Below are 23,367 nucleotides of genomic sequence, written 5' to 3' on the forward strand. Positions count from 1 at the left end.
ATTTCATTAAATTTGTTAACTTTCAAACTTACACTTTTTCGTATTGCACCCTTAAAGTTGCTGTAAGTGTTATTTTTTTATGATTATTAAATTAAACCTTTACGTATTGAGGGTTGGCTCACTGAGTGTAATGCTCTCTTTTGCACATTTTTCATTCATTCACACCTAGAAGTTGTTAAGTACAGCCACAGTTTAATCTGTGGGTGACTGAGCAGCTCCACTGGAGCAGTTTGGTGTTAATTTTTTTTAATTCATTTTATATACTATATTTTATACTACTATTATATACTTTTTTTTTTTTTTAAAGAGCCTTGCTGAAGGGCACCTCAGTGATGGTATTCACTTTCCCTACCCGGATTCTTCCTGCAGATTTATCCTGCTCGTTCTGGGATTTGAACCAGCGACCCACTGGTCACAAGCTGCAGCAATTCCTGCTACACAGTATTTTGTCAGGGTAAGCTACCAATTCCACCGCTCCTGATGTGCTTACACTATCAAACAGGTCAAGCAAAGAAAAATGTTCAGGTGAGACAGGAGACTAAATAAATAAAGTGGAAATTCCTGCAACACGTAAATGGAAATTTGGAAGTATATTAATTCCTTTCCGCACTGGTTTTGTCCATTTTCAGAGAAAAGTGAGTGGAAGGATTGGAAGGGTTGTTCGTGCATAGTCACCTTTGCCTCCGGGCTTGGTTGCCAGGTACAACGACACATATCCCAGACAGATACTGGGATACACTCATTTCATTTGTATCGCCATGAAATCAGTCGTTTAACAGGCACGATTACCAATTGTCAACTCAAATAACATTCACCAGTCATGTGAACATGACAGGACATGTAGCAGTTTTGGGCTGGGCTGTATCTGCTTAGTATAAAGTGGCAGAAGGCCGAGGTTCCCCTCCTGTCTACTGGGCCCCAAGTAGCTAACTACACCCCTGATCTTTAGAGAGAAGTTCCAGTCTGTTCCTAGTCTTATTTTTGTTTCCTGGGTTTCTGCTTTACAATGTCCTCTTATCTGTACTTTTGTAAAATCTAAATCTTGATACATTCTGATATTTTTTGCTCAGCATCTTGTGTGGCCCGTCCTCTTGGACACAGCCTAGTGATGCCTTGGCCTGTTCAGTTGTCCTGCTCGATCCACAGACTTCATTAATGTTTAATAGATTTTACTCGTATCAGATTTTCGGTCAGTGGAATTTGTATACTCTGAGACTTTCTATTGCATGTCTGACTCCTGAGAGTCAGTTCCCCCATCTGTGGCTCTCCCTTTTTCTTTCCCCACTGCAATAGTTTTTGGTTTTTTTTCTCTGGGGAGTTTTCCTTACCTGAATAAAGGACAGAGAATGTTGTTCACTGAACAAATTGTAATGCCCACTGAGGCATTGTGATTGTGCATTTGGGCTATATAAATGAAGATGTAGTGACTGTACATAATTTGCACCACAGTCGCGTTTTGTGAATCCTTTAAACCAGACCGATTCATCATGTCTTCACAGAACGTGTCGAAAAAAAAACGTTTTAAGGATCTCATCTAGGTCCAGATCGGTTGCCTTTTCGGAGGTTAAAGTTTGTATGAAACGTAAAATGGCGCGTCTGTTGTAGGCTTTCATTGACACTAATCAAGTTATGCACATTCAGCTATTGACCTATGGCAATTGGAATCTGGTGAAGGTGAAACATCACACCTCAGGTAGAGGGATAAATCCTTGTGTAACATCTCTGCTCTCTCTTTTACCTTATAAGGTCACTGAGGAGCATCTCAGCAGCAGATGACTTGACAAATCTGGACAGGTTTCTTCTCCATATAAGGGCGTTGCGTGCCGCCCACACCCATGTCAGTCTCGAGCTCACCTGGGATTTTTCCTAAAAACGAAAGATCTCTACATCTACCCAATGTAGAAAGAAGGGGAGGGTGACACAAATGTTTTTATTGACCCAGACAATATCCATTGTGACTTAGCCTTTAAATGTAATTTGTTAAATACAAATTCCGAGGTTGCAGCTGAAACTGTGACACACCTGGGAAGAGGTGGGTGGGCCTACTGCTGGAGGTGTGTACATTTATCCCGGCTCCTCCTCTATGAGTCAACCTGCTCTCCTTCTTTATGAACCATCAGCAATTTGACTGCTGCCATTTTCTCTGCAGGCTGCTTCCTTCACACATCAGAAGCAAACATGGTGAGTAGCTCTCCCAGGGAAATTCAGCTTGATTGACTTGTGTGAGTTAAGAACTTCCTCTTTGTGATCTGGGCGATCCACAGGACATGTAATCTAGTGCCATGTCTTTATTTCAACAACATGTGCAAAAATGTGTGAAGTCAGTGATGTCTAGTTGTCAGCATCTTTAGAAGTTTCCTTTTGATTTTGCTTCTGCTTAGAGGAAATGTTTTGCTCTGTGAAAAGAGGCTGTAGATCTTAAAAAGGGCTTTTTAAAGGTGTGGTTTTGTCTCCAAAATGGAGGGAGCATTGTTCGTGCTTGAACTTGTTCTGAGAGAATCCCCTGGGGCAGCCTTTCTTGTGCTAACTTGTTCCACAATGACTGGAATGTGACAGACGCTGAAGCCTTGAAAATGCATAGGGTTGGCTACACCCACGGCGAGTTGCTGCGAAACACTGGAGGAATATTTGCTCATTTCAATGCTTCTATTTGATGTCTATTTTTGAAGAACTTCCTGTTTCTCCCTTGTTTTTTTTTTTTCTTATGTTGGTTCTGCTTTCTGCACCGAAGTACAAGTGAACAACATTTGCTCAAATATGACCAAACGCTGAAAAAGTCAACAAAGTCTATCATGCTCAAACTAATTTTTACATTTTCTTTGTAAATTACACTTGGTGCTCAACCCACTAAAACGTGTGAATGGTAGGGAGTACTCTTCATAGGAAATTGTTGCTTTGTCTTTTTAAAAGAATTAATACAATTCAACCATTTTCCATTGACTCTCAGTTAAGATTTATGGTTCATATAAAATTAAACTTAAGTGAATATAAGTTACGAAGGCCATTGTAACTGCTTTTTTTGTGTCCTTGTGCGTTTCCCTTCATGTTCTGTCTTAAGGCGTTAAGTGATGTAAAAGGGGTGGAACATTTAGACATCTTGAACTCTTAAACTCACCTGAAGGGTTAATACCATCAATACTGAAAGTAATGTTTTGTTGGTTGTTTTGTCTTTCTACAGACGTCTGGAGTGAAATGCACCGACCAGGTGAAGGATATCTGCAAAGAAATGAGAGTTGTGAAGAGTGATGCCGATCAGCAGAAGCGCATCAGACTCGTCTTGTTTAAAATCGAGGATAGCTGCATCGACGTGTCTAGATGTGTCTGCGAGGAAGAACTGGTTAAGGATGGCAAGGATGGCTTCTCTTGCTTCCAGGAAATGATGGTGGAAGGAGAATGCTGCTACATACTGTATGACTGCCACTTCGACACCAAGGAATGCAGAAACAAAGAAGAACTGGTCTTTTTGACATGGTAGGTCCCTGTACTGTGATTTGAATCATAAATACTCTTTCACCTGCATCCTCAACTGAATGCAGGCTACAAAGATTCAGTCGATTCAATCTTGGTTTAAGAAAAGAATGTATGAGCCAAACCTTTCTGAGGATGCATGTTCTCGTGCGTGTGCTTTGTTGTTGTGGGACACTTGGTAAATGATTTCTCTTCATATCAGGTGTTCTGACGGTGCAAGCATCAAAAATAAAATGTGCTACGCTGCCTCAAAAGATGCTATAAAGAAGTGCGTGGGAAGTAAGTGTTTTTTGTTGTTTTTTCATTACTGAGAGTTTCCTAAACGTTGATGCCTCTAGAGTTCAAATTACACTGGGTGTGTGTTGCCACCCCCCCCCCCTTTTTTTAAAAAAGTTTCTGTTGTATGTTTTCAACAGGTATCAAACATAATCTCGAAATGACTGAAAAGGTGGACTGCGTCAACAGGGCGATGTTTGCAGAAAAGCTGGGTAAAGGCATCATCAGTCTCGAGGGTGTGTCGTGTTAACACGGTGATCGTCATGATTAAGGAGGCCATCAGTGACCAGTTTCAACAGCGTCGTCATCGAACGGTCTTTCCCTTGATTTTTTTTTTTTGGTTTTTGACATGTTCAATTAAAAGGGCAACAGGCTAATGGCAAAGTTTCCAAATTGACTGTGTTCTTGGATTGGTTCAACAAAGCTTGAAGGGAAGGGTTGTCCTCTGGATTGAATTAGAATAGCGCAACACAAACATCTCCCATAAAACCCACCAGTTATACCACTCTATCATTTTATTAATTCTTTGACTTATCCATAGGATACTATTTTCTGTCGCTTGACTCATTTATATGGAATCAATAGTTTAGTGTTTGTATGTGTGTATCTATCTATCTATCTATCTATCTATCTATCTATCTCACACACACACTCTTTCAATCCCAGTCTACACAATTTGTCCTCCTTTTTATGGTTTTGTTACCACTGACAGGTTCACTTCACTGTATCCTGTAAATTATCCCAATGCACACCATAGTAGAGTTTGAGGTTAAAATAGCTGGGCATGTAAATTCAACTCAAACCTTTCACAAAGAATTGTACAACTTTTACAAATGGGGGGGGGGGGGGGGGGAAACCAAGTTAACTGTAAATGCAACATTTGTCAATCTGTTACCAAATAAATTCAAAGCAACTAACCTTTTTTTTTTTTTTTTTTAAATGCCTCATTGATCTGATTTACCAGTGAGAGCAATCAGAAAAGTTCTGATTTTGTCCTCGTTGGGTAGCATTATCAACTTCAGCCTTTTAATCAATCATCAGTCCTGAGATCGTTTTACATGGAACCACACTATTGGCTTTCATTCTACCATATCTCCATTTTAAAAACAGTGTTTATTTCATGATTAGCAAAGTGTTTCCTACTAGTGATGCCATAAGAAATTTTGCTTAATAAGCCAGATCCAGGTAATTTTACATTTGAATCCAGATTTACAGTTGGTGTCTGGTTATAAGGTGAAAACGGACCCTTTCAGAAAGTATGGGTGAAGGATTTGGTTGACAGATCACTGGGGGTTGGATAAACCCAGGATTTAAACTGTATCTTACATTAAACCAGGGAATGCAAGTGATTCTACCCATAATACACTTGTACACTAGAAATATTGTTAATTCATTTGGGACTATGAAACAGATCTTAAAAAAAAAATTGTTCAGTTGTAAATTAAAATTGCATTTCTCAGAAGTGGGGAAACTGCTAGCATGACTCTGTCCACACACATCAGACTATAAAATAGATAAACATAAAACCCTTAGTGAAATGTTGACTTCTTATAATTCTGTTTCTTTACATGACATTCATTTTTACAAATGGTAACAGTGTCAATTTGTGAACTTTAGGGGTGCGTATTCCTTCCTTGTTATGCTAAGCTAACTGGCTGCAGTTTCATATTCACTGTTAAAACGTAAACTTTATGAAATCTTTTCATCTGCGTAAATGCAAGAACTATTTGTTACATGCTATGAGTTGCTTGGAACAAGTGAACACTTCACAATCCATTATCTTATTCATACTTTATTGAATATTATATGGCAACTTTTGTTTTACTTGTATTATACATGTGCGTTGTATCTTCTGCCATGTTGAGTGTTCCCCATATGGGCCTGCTGTTCCTTATGTCTTCCTGGTGCACATGAATGACTTATCAGTGAGTGGCACATACACTTTTCAACTGGCTATGTGCATAAAATCTGAGCATGAAATGTATAGGAACTAAACTATATTTCAGTTTCGGCCATTTTTGGCTCTTTCTGAGGTTTCAGAAGGGGTTACTGAGAACGTCGGATCACACCCAAAACATTACCATAAATGGCTGTTTGAAAAACCCACAAGCCAGCTCCATCTTGTAATGCGCTTCCTTGTGCCAACAACCACTGATGCAATCTAAATCTGACTGTGTCAAGCAATTCCACCTTGTTAACAAGCATTAGAAAACACAAGTCGTGTTTTTAAAGAGATAGCCTTACATTTTGCTGAAGGATGACATACTGTGTGGCAATACTTCCTGTATCTACCCTTCCTGTAATAGGTTTTTGCCAACTGCTTTTTCTCCTGGCAGGGTAACAAACATTTTGAAATTATAGATTACTCATGAGGCCATTAGAGTCATGAGGTTGACACAACATCCGGATTCAAACCGGACATCAAAAGTATGTCAAAATATAACCAACTTTTAATTGGCTTCCTCCTAGCATTCACTGCAGGTTTACAGGAACTGTAACACAGACACAGAACACAGATTATGTAGAGCTACACTGTAGTTTATTCATTCATACAAATTTGGTGTGTGTTATTGTCAGCCAGCTACAGAAGAAAGCAGGCCCTTAAAGGTAATGAAACATTGAACCATAAAATGTTCCCGTCATTCAACCACATAGAAAAGACATACAAAGTAATTGCACAGGTTGATGTACGTTTGACGTACAATCGGTTTCCCTTTTTAACACTGAACTATGGGGAAATGTTTGGAATATAAGGCAGGGGGATAAATAACTTCTGACATAGCCAGAATTGTTGATGGAATGTGGGTATTAATAAAGATTGTAGCAGGAGTCTCTCCTCTAATCTTTGAAATGTTCATATCAAACAATTGATTCCTACAGTTGCAACAAATGCAATCTACTACAGTACAAGAAAGAAATAGTTTTGGAATGCATAACTATGGTAATCATAAGGCATATTTGGCAGTTTTTGTAGTGTCTGCAGTGAACTTCCTCTCAGACGGATGTTCCTTCCTTCAGCTCCACATATTCCCCCTTGAAAAACAAAAGGTAAGATAAAGATTAGTGACAGCCGTGCTAAAACAATTTGAGCTCACAAGTGTGTTTATGTCGTCTCACCTGTCCTTCCAGGTGCTCCTGTAGTGTTCTCACTGTGTCTCTCTCTTTGGTCAGCTGCTCCTGAGTGGCTTTAAGAAGCTGCTGGAGCTTGGTGGCTGCTTGGCCCAGGTCTTTGGACAGCTTCTTCTCCTTCTCCAGGCGCTCCTGTTCCAACAGCAGAGGAAAAACATTAGGTCAAAACTCCAATCATTATTGACTCAATATGGTGATCCAAAGCATTTAATATTAAGGGTTAGGGTTAAAAGATCAGTTCTTTCCGATTTTGTATACAACAAGAGTTAATTGCAGGTCATTTAAATATTTATAGTCTTAATTTCACATTTCTGCCACAAAGCGTTTATCTGTCAATCTAGACAAATGAAAAGTCAGTTAAGTAAATGACTGTTCAAGCATTCAAAAAAGGGACAAATATCATTAGTTTATTGAAAAAAAATTAAGATTTATTGTTAAAATAAAGTGGTTATTCATTTTCATTTTTAAATATTTATTTAATGTCTCATTTTTTTATTTAACATTGAACATTTGAGCCTCCATGAAACAAGTGAGGTTAAGTGCTTTAGGTACATTGAACACCTGTTGCTGGAGAAAATCAAATCTCTCCACAATTTTCACATCACATTGTTCAACTCTCAAGCTGAGAAGTACGGTATGTTTCCTTCCCGTTAGGAGAAGGACCACATTAATAATAATAATAATAATAATAACAAAAACAATAATAATAACAATAATAATAACAATAATAATAACAACAATTTATAATAATCCAAGCCTGACTAGAAATTTCAAGCATTCATTTCAGTCAAATGTTTGGATTCTGGGTGTCATTCGTCACCGCACCTTGAGCTGTGCAAGATCTTCTGTGTCAGCCTGAGGCGACTCTGCAGAATCCTTCAGAAGATCCAGCTGAGCCTGAAGTTCTGTTACAGTCTTTTGGGCCTGAAGGTTCACAACACACACAGATTTAATCTACCAAAACATTATTAGTCACCTTGTGTGTGAAGAGACTAAAAATAATACTGCATATTGACGATGGCTGCTACCTGCTCAAACTCTTCTGAGAGCTGCTGCCTCTGAGCCACCTCCTCGTGCAGGTTCTCAGCCGACTGACTCAGCTCGTTCCGTACCTGATGGCAAACAAAAAAAGCACACGCACACAATAAATACACACAGGCAAATGGCGAACACACGTGTGTATGTGAACATTCCTGTGCCAAGCAGTAACTCTCACACACACGCACACGCACGCTGCTCGACCTGTGTGCCAAGTTAGTTGCCTCTAAGACAGCCTAAGACTGAACACAAAAATACTGTTGTTAAGAAAACGTACATACAAATATCTGAAAACAAAAAGGAGAAGTGAGCATGCCGAAAAAGGTGAAAGAGAGCGGTGGTTAGAGTTGTATCCACTCAGTCAATGCAAACAGTGGTTAGCATAAACAGCAGCCGTGTCAGAGGAGAACTGGACAGACTGGAAATACAGCTCTTTTATCAGTCATCCGTTTGCCAGTATCGGTGTACTGTGGCCACATCCTTGGCTCTCATGTGTTAAACCAAACTACTAAGAAATTATTTCTAGAAATAAAAAATAAACAATGAATGTCTTTTTAAGATTTTCTATTCAATTGAATCTGGCTTATTTGAGAGGTGGTTTAAAACGAATACATCTTCAGAAACCAGATTTTGGGAGAAGTATCCTTGACACTGTCCAGTACTCTATGACAGGAAGTGAAGGGTGCCTTGTGACCTTTGCACCCTGACCTGACTGGGTTGAGCGCCAGCAAGGCCATTCTGTTCTTGTTGAGCCCGCATCGTGATCTCGCCCAGCTGCTCTCTGACCTGAAACAGGAAGTCGTCGATAGTCACCGGTTATATTACTTCCCATTCACGAATCACCTTTGTGTCACTGACAGCACCCTTGTTGGTTATGTAGGTTAAGGAATGATTGACATAAACTCCTTGACGTCTCATAAATAACACTTCATTAACACTATATGAATATGCAAGTATTGTCTTCAGGCTGGGAAAGCAGGTTAAATCAGTGACGTCACCTGTGCAAGCTCCTCCTTCTGTGCCTGGGACTCCTTCTGGGCCAAATCCAGCTGGCTCTGACACTCCGAGAGCTGCAGCTTCAGCTGAATACAGAACACAGCAGAGACATGAACAGCTGTCAGACAGGTTTGGTTGTAAATGCACCATAAGAAGTTGATACATTTAAATGTGTGACATGTATAGTATTTCTAAGATTTCATTAAAAACTCCAAAAACTGTATGGATTGCAGAGTCTTTGCATTGACCCCCTTCATTTCACTGAATAAACATAATTGCAGCAGTTCCAGTTCCAGTGATTTAAACCTCCACACAAACCTGCTCCATTTCCTCCGCGGCCCCCTGGTTGTCTGACTGCTTCTCCAGCTGGGCTTCCAGAAGCATCATCTGCTCCTTCAACTGCAGAGAAAAAAACCAAAACAGATTTACATGGCTGCACACCTTTCGAAACCTGTTAGCTTACCTCAAGCAAGTGTGGACAAATCCCCACCTGTTCTACACTTTGGTTTTCTGCCTCCAGTTTGCTGGCCTTCTCCTCAGCCTGGTAATGTGTGAGAGGGACAGTTGACAGGTTTAAAAAAAAAAAATGAGGAAGGGGCTTGAATAAATGGTGAATAAATGTGATTTTTAAGGAGGTATTCCAACTTACCACCCTCAGCTGTTCCTCTGAGTTGGCCATCTTGGACTTCCATACCAGCTCTTCTTCCTCCACACTCTTCTGCAGATGCTTCAGCATTCCTTCCTAAAGAAGGGGAAAAGGAATAAGATTAGTTGTAATATAATCCATGTTCACTCAACTCACCTACAGTGTACACTTTAATTTATTTATATATCTAATTTGCTTACCGTTTCAGCCAGGACCGTCCTGTACTGATCACATTCAGCCTGCAGTGTGCTATGGCTCTCCTCAGCCTCCTTCAGTTTCTCGAGCAACTCCTGAAATAAAGGAAACAAAATTGAGAATGTCTTCTTCTGGCCTAATTCAAAGCAGTGCATGCAGCTAGCAGTATAGAACTGTGACTTACAGGCAGTGCTGTGCTGGACTCAGGCTCCTGGCTCTGCTGGCTCATAGCCTCCTGAGCTTTCTGCGTAAATACTTGTAACCAGTTGGACTAAAGGAGGAGAATAGACATACATAACTCACGTGCAAATATGACAGAATAATGATCAAAATCTTTAATGATAAAAGTCAGTCAGCTGCTCCTTTTGTGAAATCTGTTTTTCCTACCTGTTCTGTCTCTACAGCTATCTGTGGGAAGAGCGTCTGTAGAGTTGTTTTGGTTACAGTTTGAAAAGCTGTCAGTTCTGCCATAACGTTCTGCTAAAACAATGGATGACATTATCAGAAAGGTGACAGAGAAAATCAGTCTGAATTGATGAGCTGCTAGTGTGTGAAGCGAGCCTTACTGCATCATTTGTCTGCTTTTCTCTCAGTTCTCTCAGCTCCTCTTGTATTGATGTAACAAGGGCATCCTTCTCAGTCAGACTAGCCATAAAATAGACAAACAGACATCTATAACAGAACTGACAGGATGTGAGATTGACCCGTTTTCATATTCAAAGGCTCATTTACCTGTTCTGTAGTAATCCGAGCTCTGCAGAGTTATCTGACTGCTGAAATAGAGTGGAAATGCAAATGAGTCACAGAGATAATGTTTTGTTCTGAATTCAACAGCATATCAACAGCTGCACTTACTGGTGTGTTTTTAAGTTGCACCATCTCTTCTTTGAGGTTTTTAAGTTCATCCTGAAGTGATGCTATAAGGTTGGCATCCTCACTAAAAGGGACACAGAGTTTGGATTAACTATACATAGGCACAGAACTAACAAAGATGTAAGAAGGATTTGAGGCAGACAGTAAAGAGCACAATACCTCTTATTTTTTTGCTCTAGCTCAACAATGTCGTTCTCCTGTTAAAACAGCAAGGTATTTGTGATAAGCAGTGCCACTCTCCACATCTTTGTGTGAATAAAATGTATATATTTCTCCTGAGCATTATGAAGGGACATTATTTGGTAAAAGATCCAACAACAGATTTTCACAACACTTACAGCAGCTTCCTGCTTCACCTGCAGTTGCTTTAGTTCATCCTGAAGAGTGCTCAGCTGGTTGTCTCTCTCCTGGAGGCTGCACAGGGGGGCAAAGCATTTAATTCAATCAACAAACCAACTCTGGATGTGATGCTGACTCTGAAGGGAAGATGTACAAACACTTACCTTAGCTTTAGCTGTTCCAGTTCTGCAGCATTTCCCTGCAGAATCAGACATGACAAACATTCTTAGAGGTGATCATGTCTGGTCAGGAGTCTGGCCAGTTCAAAGAAACAGTCAAGCTGACCATGTATGTCCTACCTGATCGTTATCCTCCTCCTTTTTGGTCTGACTGGCCTCCAGCAGTGAGTTGATAGAGGCCAGCTGCTGTTCAAGCTGGATTTTCTCTTTCTGTGTCTCCTCCAGCTGGGCAGAGCGCTCCCTGATCTCAGCCTCCAATCTCTCAATGCGCACCTGCAACTCTGCAGTGACAAAGATCACGATCAAAACACAGCACTCTCTACTCCCCATTTTATATTCTGTGGTATGACCACTGTTCCCATTTCCCAAAGCTCAAAAGTGAAGCATTATGTCTTAACATCTGGCAACCATTAAGCCTATGTTCCCCCATTCTCTGACCTGACAGCGAGCTGCTGTCCTGCTGGGTCTGATCCAAAGTGGCCTGCAGGCTGTCGTTTCTGCTCTTTGTTGTTCTGAGCTCCTCGTTAACCTCCTCCAATCTCCTCTGTAACGCCTGCTCGCTCTCCAAATGGCTGGCCTGACAACAAAATTGATCAACATGTTTGTTATACAGCAGGGGGCAGCAACGACTCCCACTGACAGCATTTATTCCCAATGCAATACTAGTGCATGAGGAAGGTATCCTTAAAATGTTTTTTCAAAAATTGGGATGCAAAAACATCACAGAATATTGACAGATAATCCAACTATGCAACAATCAGATTATCCTTAGGTACAAGAAAATAAAAATAGACATCTGAACAGCATTTTCAAGCAATGCATAGCAAAGGAAGTGTCTTTGAGGGAGTGCTTTGAACTCGGGGGGGTTTTAGAGATGGTTACACTGTCTGTGCCCCTGAGACAGATTCAGCCAAAACAGCCCATCATTGATGACAACTGAATGCTGATCACAGTCTAGAAACACACACCAACTGTACAAAGGCAAAATTCATTAGAAAGATATCAGGAAAACTAATGTCTTTCATTATTTGAGCATATGTATAGTATATTGATTGATGCACTGAGGCATTGCATAATATGTTTTAAAGACCTTAACCTGCTCGTGTGGGACCTTAGTAAATGATTAACCTGTCAGGAAGTGATGACTCATTTGCTCCTCATCACCGGTAATAGTTCAGAACTACAGCATTCCAACAGTAATAGACCACGTTGGCTTCTCAGGAGCACAGACAATTAAGCGACAATGTAAGACCGGGATGTGCCATCTAATAGCCACGTGTTGCAAATAGCACCCGACTATCCCTGCCCCTTTACAGCTAGGTGGGGCTGGAGGGCTGGAGAGGAGAGGTGCTCGGACATGCACACATTCCAGCTGGAGCATGAAGCGTTCTCCCTGCCCCAGCTGGAGCATGAAGCGTTCTCCCTGCAGCCACATTATTGTATGGCTGCATTCCTGCACAGCCCTGAGCTCTATGATTACATAGCAATTAAACTTCACATAACATTAGAGGGTTGGGGGGCGAGGTGGGATAGGTCTAGGCTTGCATTTTGTGGAGACTAACTGGCACCAAGAAATAAAGATTGGAAATAAGTCGTTTGCATATGGTGCACACATTGCTAACTTGATCATGTCTAGCATTATTTATGACATTGATGATGTGGTGTTCCCACAAGCCAAGCTAACCTGCAGCAGGGAGAGCTGCTTCTCAGCAGCGGAGACCTTAGCCTCGAGCCCTTTTCTGGTGTGCTCATCGGCAAGCAGACATTCTGTCTTCTCTCCAAGTTCCTTGGTTAACTTTGCGCATTCCTGACGCAGCTTGGCCATCTCCGCATTTTGTCTGAGGATGGATGAAGGATGAAAGGGAGCCGCAGAGGGAGAGACAGAGAGAGAGTAAGGGCCTCACAAAAGTATGAGCTAACCTTCAGGTTGGGTACGAACATGCCTTAGAATGTCTACAAACTGTACTCAATAATCACTTCTATTAGTATCAGAATAAAGAGGTAAGAGGCCTGGCATTATGAATAACTGCTTGTTTAATGTTAGAGGGAATTACTCACTTGCTCTCAGCCTGACTAGTGGCCTGGTTGAGAGCATCACGGAGAATCTTGTTCTCCTGCTCTAGACGGGCCAGCTGGGCATTGGGGCCATTTTCCAGCTGGTCCTGCAGGCTGAGGATCTGTAAAAAGTCATTTAAAAATGTTTCCTTTAAAAAAAACTGCCATGTTGCTCTTTGGACAGCTGCTTTCCATCAAGTGAAAAAAATAAACAGCAGTTCAAAAAAGAAGAAGGAGAATCTGCATTTTAACTAATTAGTCAGATCATGAGTAGGTAAACAAAACAACAAAATCTGAACAAAATCTGAACTGTAGCAATTGTGTAAGAGACCTGACCTTTGCTTTAAGCTTCTGAGTTGTGGTGACATGGTCCTGGTAACTTTCCTTCATGCGATCTTGTAGAGCGTTCATTTCTTGCTGCCTTTTACTCAGCTGGGAGCTTAGCCTTGTCTCCACAGTGGCCACCTTGGACTTCTCAGAAGACAGGTCCTGTTAACAGATTCAGATTCATGTTAATGTGTCTGCGGATATGGCAGTTTTTCCTCTAATCTCAATGTGATGACAAAACACATAGTTTGGGGCAAGAAAATGTCAAAGGTAATTAAAAGAGGTTCCTGCGAAATTTGCTGATAATAATCAAGGTCAGCAGGAGTACTCCAATAGTATGATAACATCCTGGCCTTTATTTTAGTTTTTATACAGGACAGACCAGCACAACATGTGATGAGCAAATTCATACTACCCTTAAGATGGATTCTGACCTCTGATGTACTGCCACCCAAAGGCTGACGTAGATGTTCATAACATATGTGACTCATATCATGTAATATCTGTTGTGAGTGTAGTGGAAAGATTACTATGTTTTCTTCTGCTGCCACCTTCAGGCCAAGCTGGACTTAACACCTCAATAGTAGACAATATCTAAATAGGCAAAGGTTTTCATTGATCAAAAAATTCAGTTGCTTAATATAATGAGTATTAAAGTCTCATAGTGGTGCCGTGGTGGCGAAAGATCAGTCAACGTTTTTGTGGCAGGATGTTGGCACTATATACTTGAGAGGCGCTTGTCTAACCTTTGTGAGTTCTCTTATGCGGTTCCTTGCTGTAGAGGCTTCCTCTTGTTGTTCTGCCAGCTGTTTCTCCTTCTCATCCAGTTGTTTCTTCAGTATGGCCACTGGGTCTCCTTTCTGAGTGGCCTGAAAACACACACGCACATAGCAAGATAGCAAAAATGTAGTTGGTCTCTCATGCGTTCATTAAATTTCAAAGTGTATGAACACTCAAGCTTAATCAGGTGACAGGTGTCTTTTTGCTCCGTCATTGACTGCAGTGTCCCGTACCGTGTGCCAAGTGTCCTGAATGATGCCAGCTTTCTCAGAGAGGATCTCGATGAGCCTATGGGCCTCTGCTTCACTGAACGGCATGCTACTGATGGTGGACACCAGAGCCTTGTAGGGCAGGTACAGCGGAACATCTGCAGAATCCACAGCTGCCGCTAAAGACACAAAACATTTCAGTGAAGCGCACAATAACACAGTGGCATAAGATAAGGTATTCAGAATGTATTCAAAACTAAAAAGCAAGACGATATGAAGTGCACGAGTCTGTCACAGGTCTGAATTCCCACACTGACTGCGGAAAAGGACAAGGTTGTGACTTGTCCTATGGGCCTGGGGCTCCGGGCAGCTTCGGATGGCAAAACGGTGGGGCACTGTGGCACCAGGCGGAGACGAGCCTCAGGCAAGGGAGAGCCCCACCCCCCTCCCTACCCATTGTCAGGACACTGAGAGCCTTTGTCAGCTAACAAAACAGGGCAGTGGTGTTTGGACAAGCTGGCGTGCTCTATGCCCTCCAGAGCTAAGTGCCAGACATTACCCACATCTGACATTGGCACTAGTTTCCACGGATACACAGCTGGAAGTTCATCAGCCCTGACAGGGTATTACTGCCTGAGATTGTGAGTGTGAGCGTGGGCGTGTGCAACTCAACTGTACAGACATGCCCCCTTCTCCACCTCCAAATATTCATGTCTGGGCACTATCACAAGTGTTATGGCTAATGTAGTTCCTGCCAAAATAAAGTTTATCAACAATGGTTCCAGTGGATAAACATATTGATAAGACTAAAGTGACTTTGGCCCTTGATATGCAGAGAAGGGCTTGTGGGTAAGTGTAGAGACTTTTGATAAACACAGATGACAACATCAAGGTCCCAACTACACTTCATACATAACAGCAATCTGTGTATCCAATGAATGACAAATGGATTAACGGGGAATAATATCTGACCAGAGTGGCATCTTTTCCAAAACAAATGCAATTAAATTATTAATGTATAAAGCCTCAACTATCAGTGTAGGAATAGTGAAATTTAACAAAGGGAAAGCTGTCAATCACCTAAAGTAATTTTGGCTTGGTGGCCACGCTTGAAAGTGCAGGTTATGTGACAGCCCTCAGGATCTTGGTCAAGCACTCTACAGACAGGATTCTGAAGACTAAAATGCTATGTGTATTATGCTCTTCTCAGGCTGAGATGAGATTATCTGTAATTGTGTTAATGTTTCAACTTTAATAACCACTTAAATAAGTGTAAACATATCATTAAAAAAATATATAGTTTTATTTAAAAATAAAAATGCATACTGCAACCTGCTAAAAATATATCTTTAAAAACAGATGTGCTTACCAGGCTCACTCTTTTTCTTAGAGGCTTTCTTCTTGGGCTCCTGTGCTTTTCCAGTTACAGCAGGAGCCTGCTGAGATCCTACAGGCGGCACCGCCATCACTGGAACTTCTTTAGTGACAGCCTCCAGCACTGGGGTAGTTTTGGATGGAGCTGATGAAGACTTGGCTGGAGCTGCAGCAGACTTGGCTGGTGCAGGGGTAGATTTGGCCGGGGCCGGGGCAGATGCAGACTTAACTGATGCAGAGGCAGATTTATTTGAGGCAGGGGCAGACTTGGCTGGGGCAGATCCAGAGGTTGTTTTTGTCGGGGCAGACACAGGGGCCGAGGTGGATGCAGGGACTGCGGAGGACTTGACTGGTACAGGGGCAGCCACGACTGGAGTTGACTGGGTAGAGGCAGGCTCGACCTTAGCCACCTTCTTCTTCTTTTTCTCTTTAGGTGAGGGTGCGGGCGAAGCCTCAGTGAGAGCTGGGCTTGGTTCCATGGCAATCTTGGGCTCAGTGTCTGCTGGGACTGCAGTTGGTTTGACCTCCACAGCAGGGACGGGCTCAGGGGCAGGAGCAAGAACAGGAGCAGCAGCTACAAGTGGCACTGCAGCAGGCTCAATGACTGTGTCAGCTTCAGCTTCCTCTTGAATTTTTTCAGGCTCTGGGATCTTTCCATTGGGCTTCTCTTCTTTCTTCTTTCCACGGCTTTTCTTCTCAGATACTTTGTCTTTCTTCTTTTTATCAGAGCGAACGGACTGCGTCTTACCCAACTCTCTGCGTTGTTTAGCCAGGGCCTCCTCGTAAGAGGTCTCCTTCATGGAGAAGGTTGAGACAAGAGCAATCCCAAGGGCAGAGATCACCATGAATCCACCAAACACCATTATCCCAAGAGTCTGGGGGTCGTAGATATCCATTTTTGAATTTCAGTTAACCTAAAAAGAGAAAGGCATGGACACATTTAACAACTTAAAAAGTTACTTTTTCAATATAAACACATTCGACAAGCAAAGACTTAGAATTTCTACAAGGGGAGAATGAAATTCATATACTAATTCAAAGTTAAACTGTCACAGTGCCAACAGTTTTTCTTTGAGCATCGGCCAAATCAAACTGAACTGACAGCAGCTGTATTAACAGAGCAGTTGATGAGATAGAATAGTCGGGATTAATGCTGTATGGGGAACAACTGCAGCATTTACCTTCAAAAGCCTCAAGGTGTCACTGTCACATAAATACTTGTCTTGAGGGTGGATTTACTTTCAAAATAGCCCTTCCACTGTGGGTAAAACACTTGTGTTCATACTGCACAGGCTCACCATCATAGTTAAATCTCATGCACTGACTGCTTGGTTTTTGAATCCCAGCACTTAGCTTTCCGAGTAAGTACAAACACTGAAACAAACAGAGCTGAAGTAAATAACATTAAATAAACACCAGGGTAAGAACTCCCTCCCTCTACACATACAATCCAACTTTGCAACTAACTCAGTCTTTTGTTTTTCAAAGTGTCTAATTTAACATTTTACAGAGCAGAAAGCACCTTTATTTTTGATTAATATAATTATTTGATTTACACATGCAAACATCATTAGCACTACTATATTTGATATTTTACCAAATGCTGTGTACACACATTTCAAGAGCAACTTCTACACATGAAAAAAATTCAAGGGCTTCAGATAAATCAGCTACATACACTATTTAACAACTTAAATATTAATTCAAACCAGGGAAAAAACTCCCAAGCCAAAAAGGCTCACAGACAAAAGTGGATAAAGTAAACAAAGTTACAAGGAAGTGCCAAAATGTCTAGAGTCAATTTCCTGACATGTAATAAAAAAAAATCCCTTTAAGGGTCCTTCAGCTATCCCTTTAAGAGTTTAAAGGCCCTCCTCACAAACTAGAATGTTTAGCCTGCAGGGGAGGAAAGTTGGCTCGGAGTAGATGGCAGCTTAGGGACACTAAAACCCCCTTCTTTGATGTGTTCCAGCAGTGCTATCAGTTATATCCTTGTTTGTATTATAGATGGGAATGTGATCCGATCAGAAAATATATAAATGCAAAAAAGGGACAGTGTGGAATTTGGAATGGCATGGCAGAGGAAAACTGCTGAGCTACTCTGAAACAGAGTCCAGAGTCCTTGTTCACTGCAGGGTCTAAAAGCTAGAAGCCAAAGGGAAGCATATGTACTGCCTCCTGATCTGTGATGTCACACGTCAGTGCATCTCGGCTCAGAATAAACTGAAAAAGATGAATTCAAGAAAAGTGATTCGGCAAAGTCTTGTGACTGACTTTCTGAAGACAAAAAGCATTTCCCCATAGGAGATGGGACTATGAAATGAAACTTACTAAACTGCAACACGTACTGTACACTCAATAAAGCATGACATATCTATTTTTCTTTATGGGCAATCTACAGGGGGTGCATTAGTACAAGCTTCAGCTAAAGTGAAAATCTATTAACTTTATTAATCCATGGACGACAAATATGTAAGTGCATGTATTTTCTTTCCTTAAAGAAAGTACTCGTCTTTCATTACATAAGGTTTCAGACACAGTAATAATAATAATAAAAAAAAAAAAAAACCTAGTCGTAAGCCTACAAAATCACCCAATTTGTATCCATACTTTCATACAACTTTACATTTAATTTTCAATAAACTTCAATATACTTCCATTGAACATCAAACTAAGATCATCGTACAGAGAGTAAACTGAAAACGGCCTCCACCATTCATGAGACATTAGGGACAACTTAGACTGCTGTCCACTAACACATGCATAAAACAAATACAGAGCCTGCAATGCTTCTTTCTTTTTTTAAAAAAACATGTCATATGCTTCTAATCATTAAGTCAATTGCAAGCTAGCATTAATGCTAACATTACGAATCAATGAACTTGGCTATCTTGTTTCACGTAATGGTATAAAGTGTCGGTTTACGTCACAAAACTGCGCTCAAAAAGCTATGACGAGACTGTAAATTACACAGCAACGGACGGATAACATGTAACACAATTTCACACAACTTTACCCGGCTGGCTGTCTTCAATAGCACTTAGCTCAGGAGTTAGCACTAGATAGCTTCCCATGCTAGCTACCGCTGGCTAAATGAATAAAAATATTTCAGGATTCCCACACTTACCTCGCCGGTGATGTAGCTACGTCTGCTCGCTTCAAAAGGGAACGGAGAGAGGGCAAAAAGCTTTGACTTGTAGACGGAGGGACTGCCTATTTTACCAGCTATCTAGCTAACTAGCTTTTTTTCCCAGTGGTCTCCCTCTCACTCCGCTGGAGAATCCGTGGTCTGCTCTGCTGTGAAGTCGTGGCACTTCGAGCTGGCTAGACGTGCTGGCCCCGTGCCCCAGATAGCTACCATAAATCCAGGACGCTTCTGATTGGCTGGAATGCGCTCAAGCCGGAAGTGAGCACGCTGGGAGTTGTATTTTTTTCTTCCTAGGTCTATGAATGAAAAGGACCTTTCAGTCGGGAAGTTTTCTGTCCAACAAAAGCGGGTTGTCTGAAAATGGAATGTAACTTAGTACATTTACTCAAGTAAAGTGTTGGAGTTAATCTTTTCAAGTAGGCTGCTGACCTTTTGCTTTCGTATTTTTATTAGTTTTGAGGGTTTTTTTTACTGAATAACATACAAGTACAACTAATAGAAACAGTAATAGTTTTGTTTGCACAAAACATACACTTTCCCCTGGCTTCACCTGCTTTGCTTTAAGTTGTAAAGTTGTTAAAATCACATTATCTTTTCTGGCTGTATCATGTAGGCCTTTGCATAATAGGTATAGGACTCGGCCATTGTAACTGCTCCTCTGTTTTATCCCTTTTTGAAGCTATAAGTGCAATGAAATATGCAAACCACAGAAGTTCCCCAAAGATCAGCCTGACATTTTTTGTATTTTTTTTGAAAGTTTGTTATCTTTATTTAATGTACACTAAAATTCTAATACTTGGTTGCCGAACATCAGTGGATTATTCATTGCAATGAGTGTTTTAACACATCACAGCGCCGCACTGCATATACTATGATAATAACTGTGTATACCCAAGAAATGTATGGTAAGCAGGATTACTTTTATTTAGAATTCTGTAATAGTTTCAGCACATTACGTCAGGAGAGTTTTTGTGTTTTCCACTACTAGACAGACCGGAGCATCAGGATCATTTCACATACAAAAGCAAAACTTCAAGGAAGGATATGCTGTAAATACGCCGCCCAGAAATGATCAATAGTCGAGCCTGCAGGATAACATTGTCAGCATCAGCGACGTTCAGTTCTGACAGTGCTTCTCAGAAGGCTCATTTACCACACCTGCTATTATTTAAACAGGGAGATTGTGACCATATTGTATGAATATGATGCTTAACACAACATGCAGGCATCAATCACTGCTGGTTTAAATGATTCATTAAGTGTGACGTGGGATTACTGAAAATGAAGAATGTAGTTCCCCTGCTCTAATAATAGAACTTTTCTTTGTCTACAGCCCAGGACACTAATTTGAAAAACTTTTGTTATAGGCAACCGCTCCCCAAACTGCTCAATAAAACAGTTTGATGAGTGGAGGCACTTGTTGCTCAAGTCTGGTCACAGGTTCAGGTTCATCAGCCATCAGCAAACTGTATCGTGAAGACCATTATACTAATCTTAATAAACAGAAGTGTTAGATTTAACAATTAACTAAATCATTTGTACAAGACGGCGACAATTGTCTAACACAGTCATGGAGCATATTGAGTCCCAAAATATAAAAGTGAATCATTTTGTTTCTTTATACCAATAATAAACTTCAGTTACAGTGCACAAAACCAAGTGTGGTCTCAAATACACTGCATCAGGTATGAGTGACTGACAGCTATTCAAAAACATAAGAATTATTTCAACTGGTGTCCTACATCCAATAATCTTTTGTTTAGATCAGTATGTGTACACACACACGGAATTTGACTCTGATTTACATTGCTCTCAGTGTAGTTCCCAAAAACAGACAAACAGCTAAACGAGTACAACAATACAAATAAATCAAAATCTAAAAAAATGAAGAGCAGTTAATGGTCTGAAATGTACTGCACAGTAGCATATGCAAATGAGGTAGGTATATACAGTTTATTAAAATCACCAGTGGCCAGCAACAAAAGAGAATAAACAACAGTCTATGTGCAAGCCAAATGCCATGTTTCTTTGCAAAGAGAACTAAAAGAGGAAATAAGCAATAGAAGCAATGCTGAAAAATAAAGAACAGGTACTAAATATGCATTGATGTGGGTGCCTGGATTATATACATTATGTGCATGTAAAGGCTACATGTGCATAAAGTGTACACACATGTATATGTACCTGCAGAATGCAGGATTTATACTGACAAGCTGTCTGGGATGCAGCAGTTACAAAACAATAACTGCACAACTCATCATCTGGCCACTGGCTTCTAAAAATGTACAGTTAGTGATTTTGATCTGATGATGATGAATCTCATGAACCAGAGTCAGTGATTTTGCATTTTCACTCCCATTTCTCACACAGACACCTGCATTCTGTCAGCTACTGAAACTTCAACATTGGCCAGATTTGCTGACTAAGCTCTGTTCTGCTCTTGTATTTGTACATAGTGATTTTCAAGGTGATAACTAGCCTACTATTTTAAACAACATTCCATAAACTGCTGTGAAATACTAATGATTTCTTGTACTTGCGCTGTGCAGTAAGATGAAATCTTTATCTTGTTGGCCAATGCATGTAAATAGTTTAAAATTTGAGAACACAGTTGTTGTGTATTTTTTGTGTGTATTTTGTGTGTTAGTTTCTAGTTTTTATTTTCATTTATTTTTATTTTTTTTTGTCTTAAAATCCTGATTAGTTTCAGTTAGTTTCTAGAGTGGTTTCTTTTTTCAGGTTTTCCATCATAAAGTATGAGGGCATTTGCCAGGGGCAAGATTTAAGATGTTCGGGATAGTTATCAAAATACCAACACAACTCTTTGTGATGGCAGTTGATTTAAAGTCATGTAAAAAGAAGAAGGAGAAGAATCTTTATCTCTATCACATATCATACAATGTACACCAGGGTGAAACTGGTACTCTGCATTTAACTCATCCCAAGGGGGTAGTGGGCAGGCACTGACTGGAGAATTTTATTTATTTCATCTACCTGATTTTAGTTTATTGAGATGTCTCATTTTAATAGACATATCACCGATGCCTCCTCATGCTTTTTATGTTGGTAAATTTGACCAACTTGTCAAAGACTGAAACTAAAGACGCATATTTTTGTGATATTTGACTCAGTAATTCAGTCAGTAAGTAAGTTCACAACATCGTTTGATTTGATTGTTGTTGCCTAAATTTGGACTCAAATTATTATTATTTCACAATGTTGCTTTAATGGTGCACTATGTACTTTTGAGGAAGACATTCTCATTTAATCATCATCTCATCGTCACTGACTGATGGTTACGTCTGAACCATCTAAATAAACAAACTGGCTTTGTCTCCCTAACTGGATAAACTGGACAACCACATGGTCAACACAATTACATACAGTTTAACTTTGTTAATATGTGGCGGACCCTTCCACCTTTTCCTCTGAGAAGAGCTTGTTTATTCAGTTATAGAAAAGCTAAACAACTTCTCCAAAACTACATAGTGGCCCTTTAACTATATATAAATAAAAAAAACATTGGTGGTAATAAGTTTTTTTATTGTGCATGAAAGCAAATGACTGGCAGGGCAGGGCACACTAACCAAGAACAAGTTTGGCCTTTGGTCCTTTGAGCTTTAAAGTGTTGTGTTAACAACAGAATTGCATTATCAGAAAGGAAGAAAATACTCTCTCTCACATGTCCACAGCTTGTATAAAACTTTGTTTTGCCATTAATTGTATGGTAGGATTCACTGAGAATCAGAGGCAATTGGCCGTTTCCCTCAGTATTATGTTAACTATCATTTAATTCCCAAGTGTTCTCACACACGAGAAAACTGCTTAAACTGCTAAAAGGGCCCCTTGGAGGTCAGATAGTGGTTTGTTTTTCTTAAGATGAATGCTGTACAGGGTCACTAATGATGTGGGGTGTGCAACGTCTGCTTTAGGTAGAAAGATAGTGTGAGACAGGATTTTAAAAAATCTGAAGCTGCAGTCTGCAAATTTTACCTAATGGGCACCAGGAACAAGCATCTTGTTCTGTTTCACTGAGGAAGCACAGACAGTTCAGTTGCATCAGCAAACCCCGCAGGTGCACTTGTCTGTAGTGAGCCTCTTCAGAGGTCACGGTTTCTATTTGAGGAGGCCGTCATGCTTCGTGACTCCAGTCCTGCTCCAAAGCTTCTGTCTGTATCTATCACGACATTTCAGTTGAACAATGATGAGCTGTGGGACGTGAAGCAGGTGCTTTCGCAGGCTCAGTCGGCAGAATTAAGATGTCGGCCTGCTGGTTCTTTGCAGTCCACCGAGCCATAACCTCAACCAAGGTGGGAAAATATCCTTTGTAAACGC

The 23,367-nt window shown here is 40.6% G+C and overlaps 2 protein-coding genes across 6 annotated transcripts; one reads left to right on the forward strand and one right to left on the reverse strand.

Annotated features, from left to right (window-relative positions):
- The first annotated feature begins 2,033 nt into the window (after window positions 1–2,033).
- LOC115596464 (cofilin-1-like) lies at window positions 2,034–4,661 on the forward strand. Its single transcript, XM_030441608.1, has 4 exons — window positions 2,034–2,181; window positions 3,179–3,471; window positions 3,671–3,747; window positions 3,885–4,661. Exons 1-4 carry the CDS (start codon window positions 2,179–2,181, stop codon window positions 3,992–3,994), a joined length of 483 nt encoding a protein of 160 aa, XP_030297468.1. The 5' UTR covers window positions 2,034–2,178; the 3' UTR covers window positions 3,995–4,661.
- A 1,600-nt stretch (window positions 4,662–6,261) lies between these two features.
- On the reverse strand, window positions 6,262–19,227 carry rrbp1a (ribosome binding protein 1a). Of its 5 annotated transcripts, none has more exons than XM_030441606.1 (27): window positions 19,012–19,227; window positions 15,880–16,798; window positions 14,535–14,689; window positions 14,268–14,390; window positions 13,531–13,683; window positions 13,198–13,316; window positions 12,824–12,977; window positions 11,578–11,716; window positions 11,260–11,420; window positions 11,125–11,159; window positions 10,960–11,035; window positions 10,781–10,818; window positions 10,604–10,685; window positions 10,481–10,518; window positions 10,315–10,393; window positions 10,136–10,225; window positions 9,933–10,019; window positions 9,754–9,843; window positions 9,557–9,649; window positions 9,398–9,448; window positions 9,226–9,306; window positions 8,910–8,993; window positions 8,620–8,697; window positions 7,902–7,985; window positions 7,699–7,797; window positions 6,862–7,005; window positions 6,262–6,777 (listed from the first exon to the last, which is right to left on the reverse strand). In XM_030441606.1, the coding sequence occupies exons 2-27, from the start codon at window positions 16,778–16,780 to the stop codon at window positions 6,739–6,741; spliced, it is 3,273 nt and encodes a 1,090-aa protein (XP_030297466.1). In that variant the 5' UTR covers window positions 16,781–16,798; window positions 19,012–19,227; the 3' UTR covers window positions 6,262–6,738. The 5 variants fall into 5 exon arrangements, with proteins under 5 accessions (XP_030297466.1, XP_030297464.1, XP_030297463.1 ...); XM_030441604.1 differs by having other exon boundaries at window positions 10,136–10,228; XM_030441603.1 differs by having other exon boundaries at window positions 10,481–10,521.
- Window positions 19,228–23,367: the final 4,140 nt, after the last annotated feature.

Source organism: Sparus aurata, chromosome 15 (genome assembly GCF_900880675.1).
Source record: "Sparus aurata chromosome 15, fSpaAur1.1, whole genome shotgun sequence".
Taxonomy (NCBI): Eukaryota; Metazoa; Chordata; class Actinopteri; order Spariformes; family Sparidae; genus Sparus; species Sparus aurata.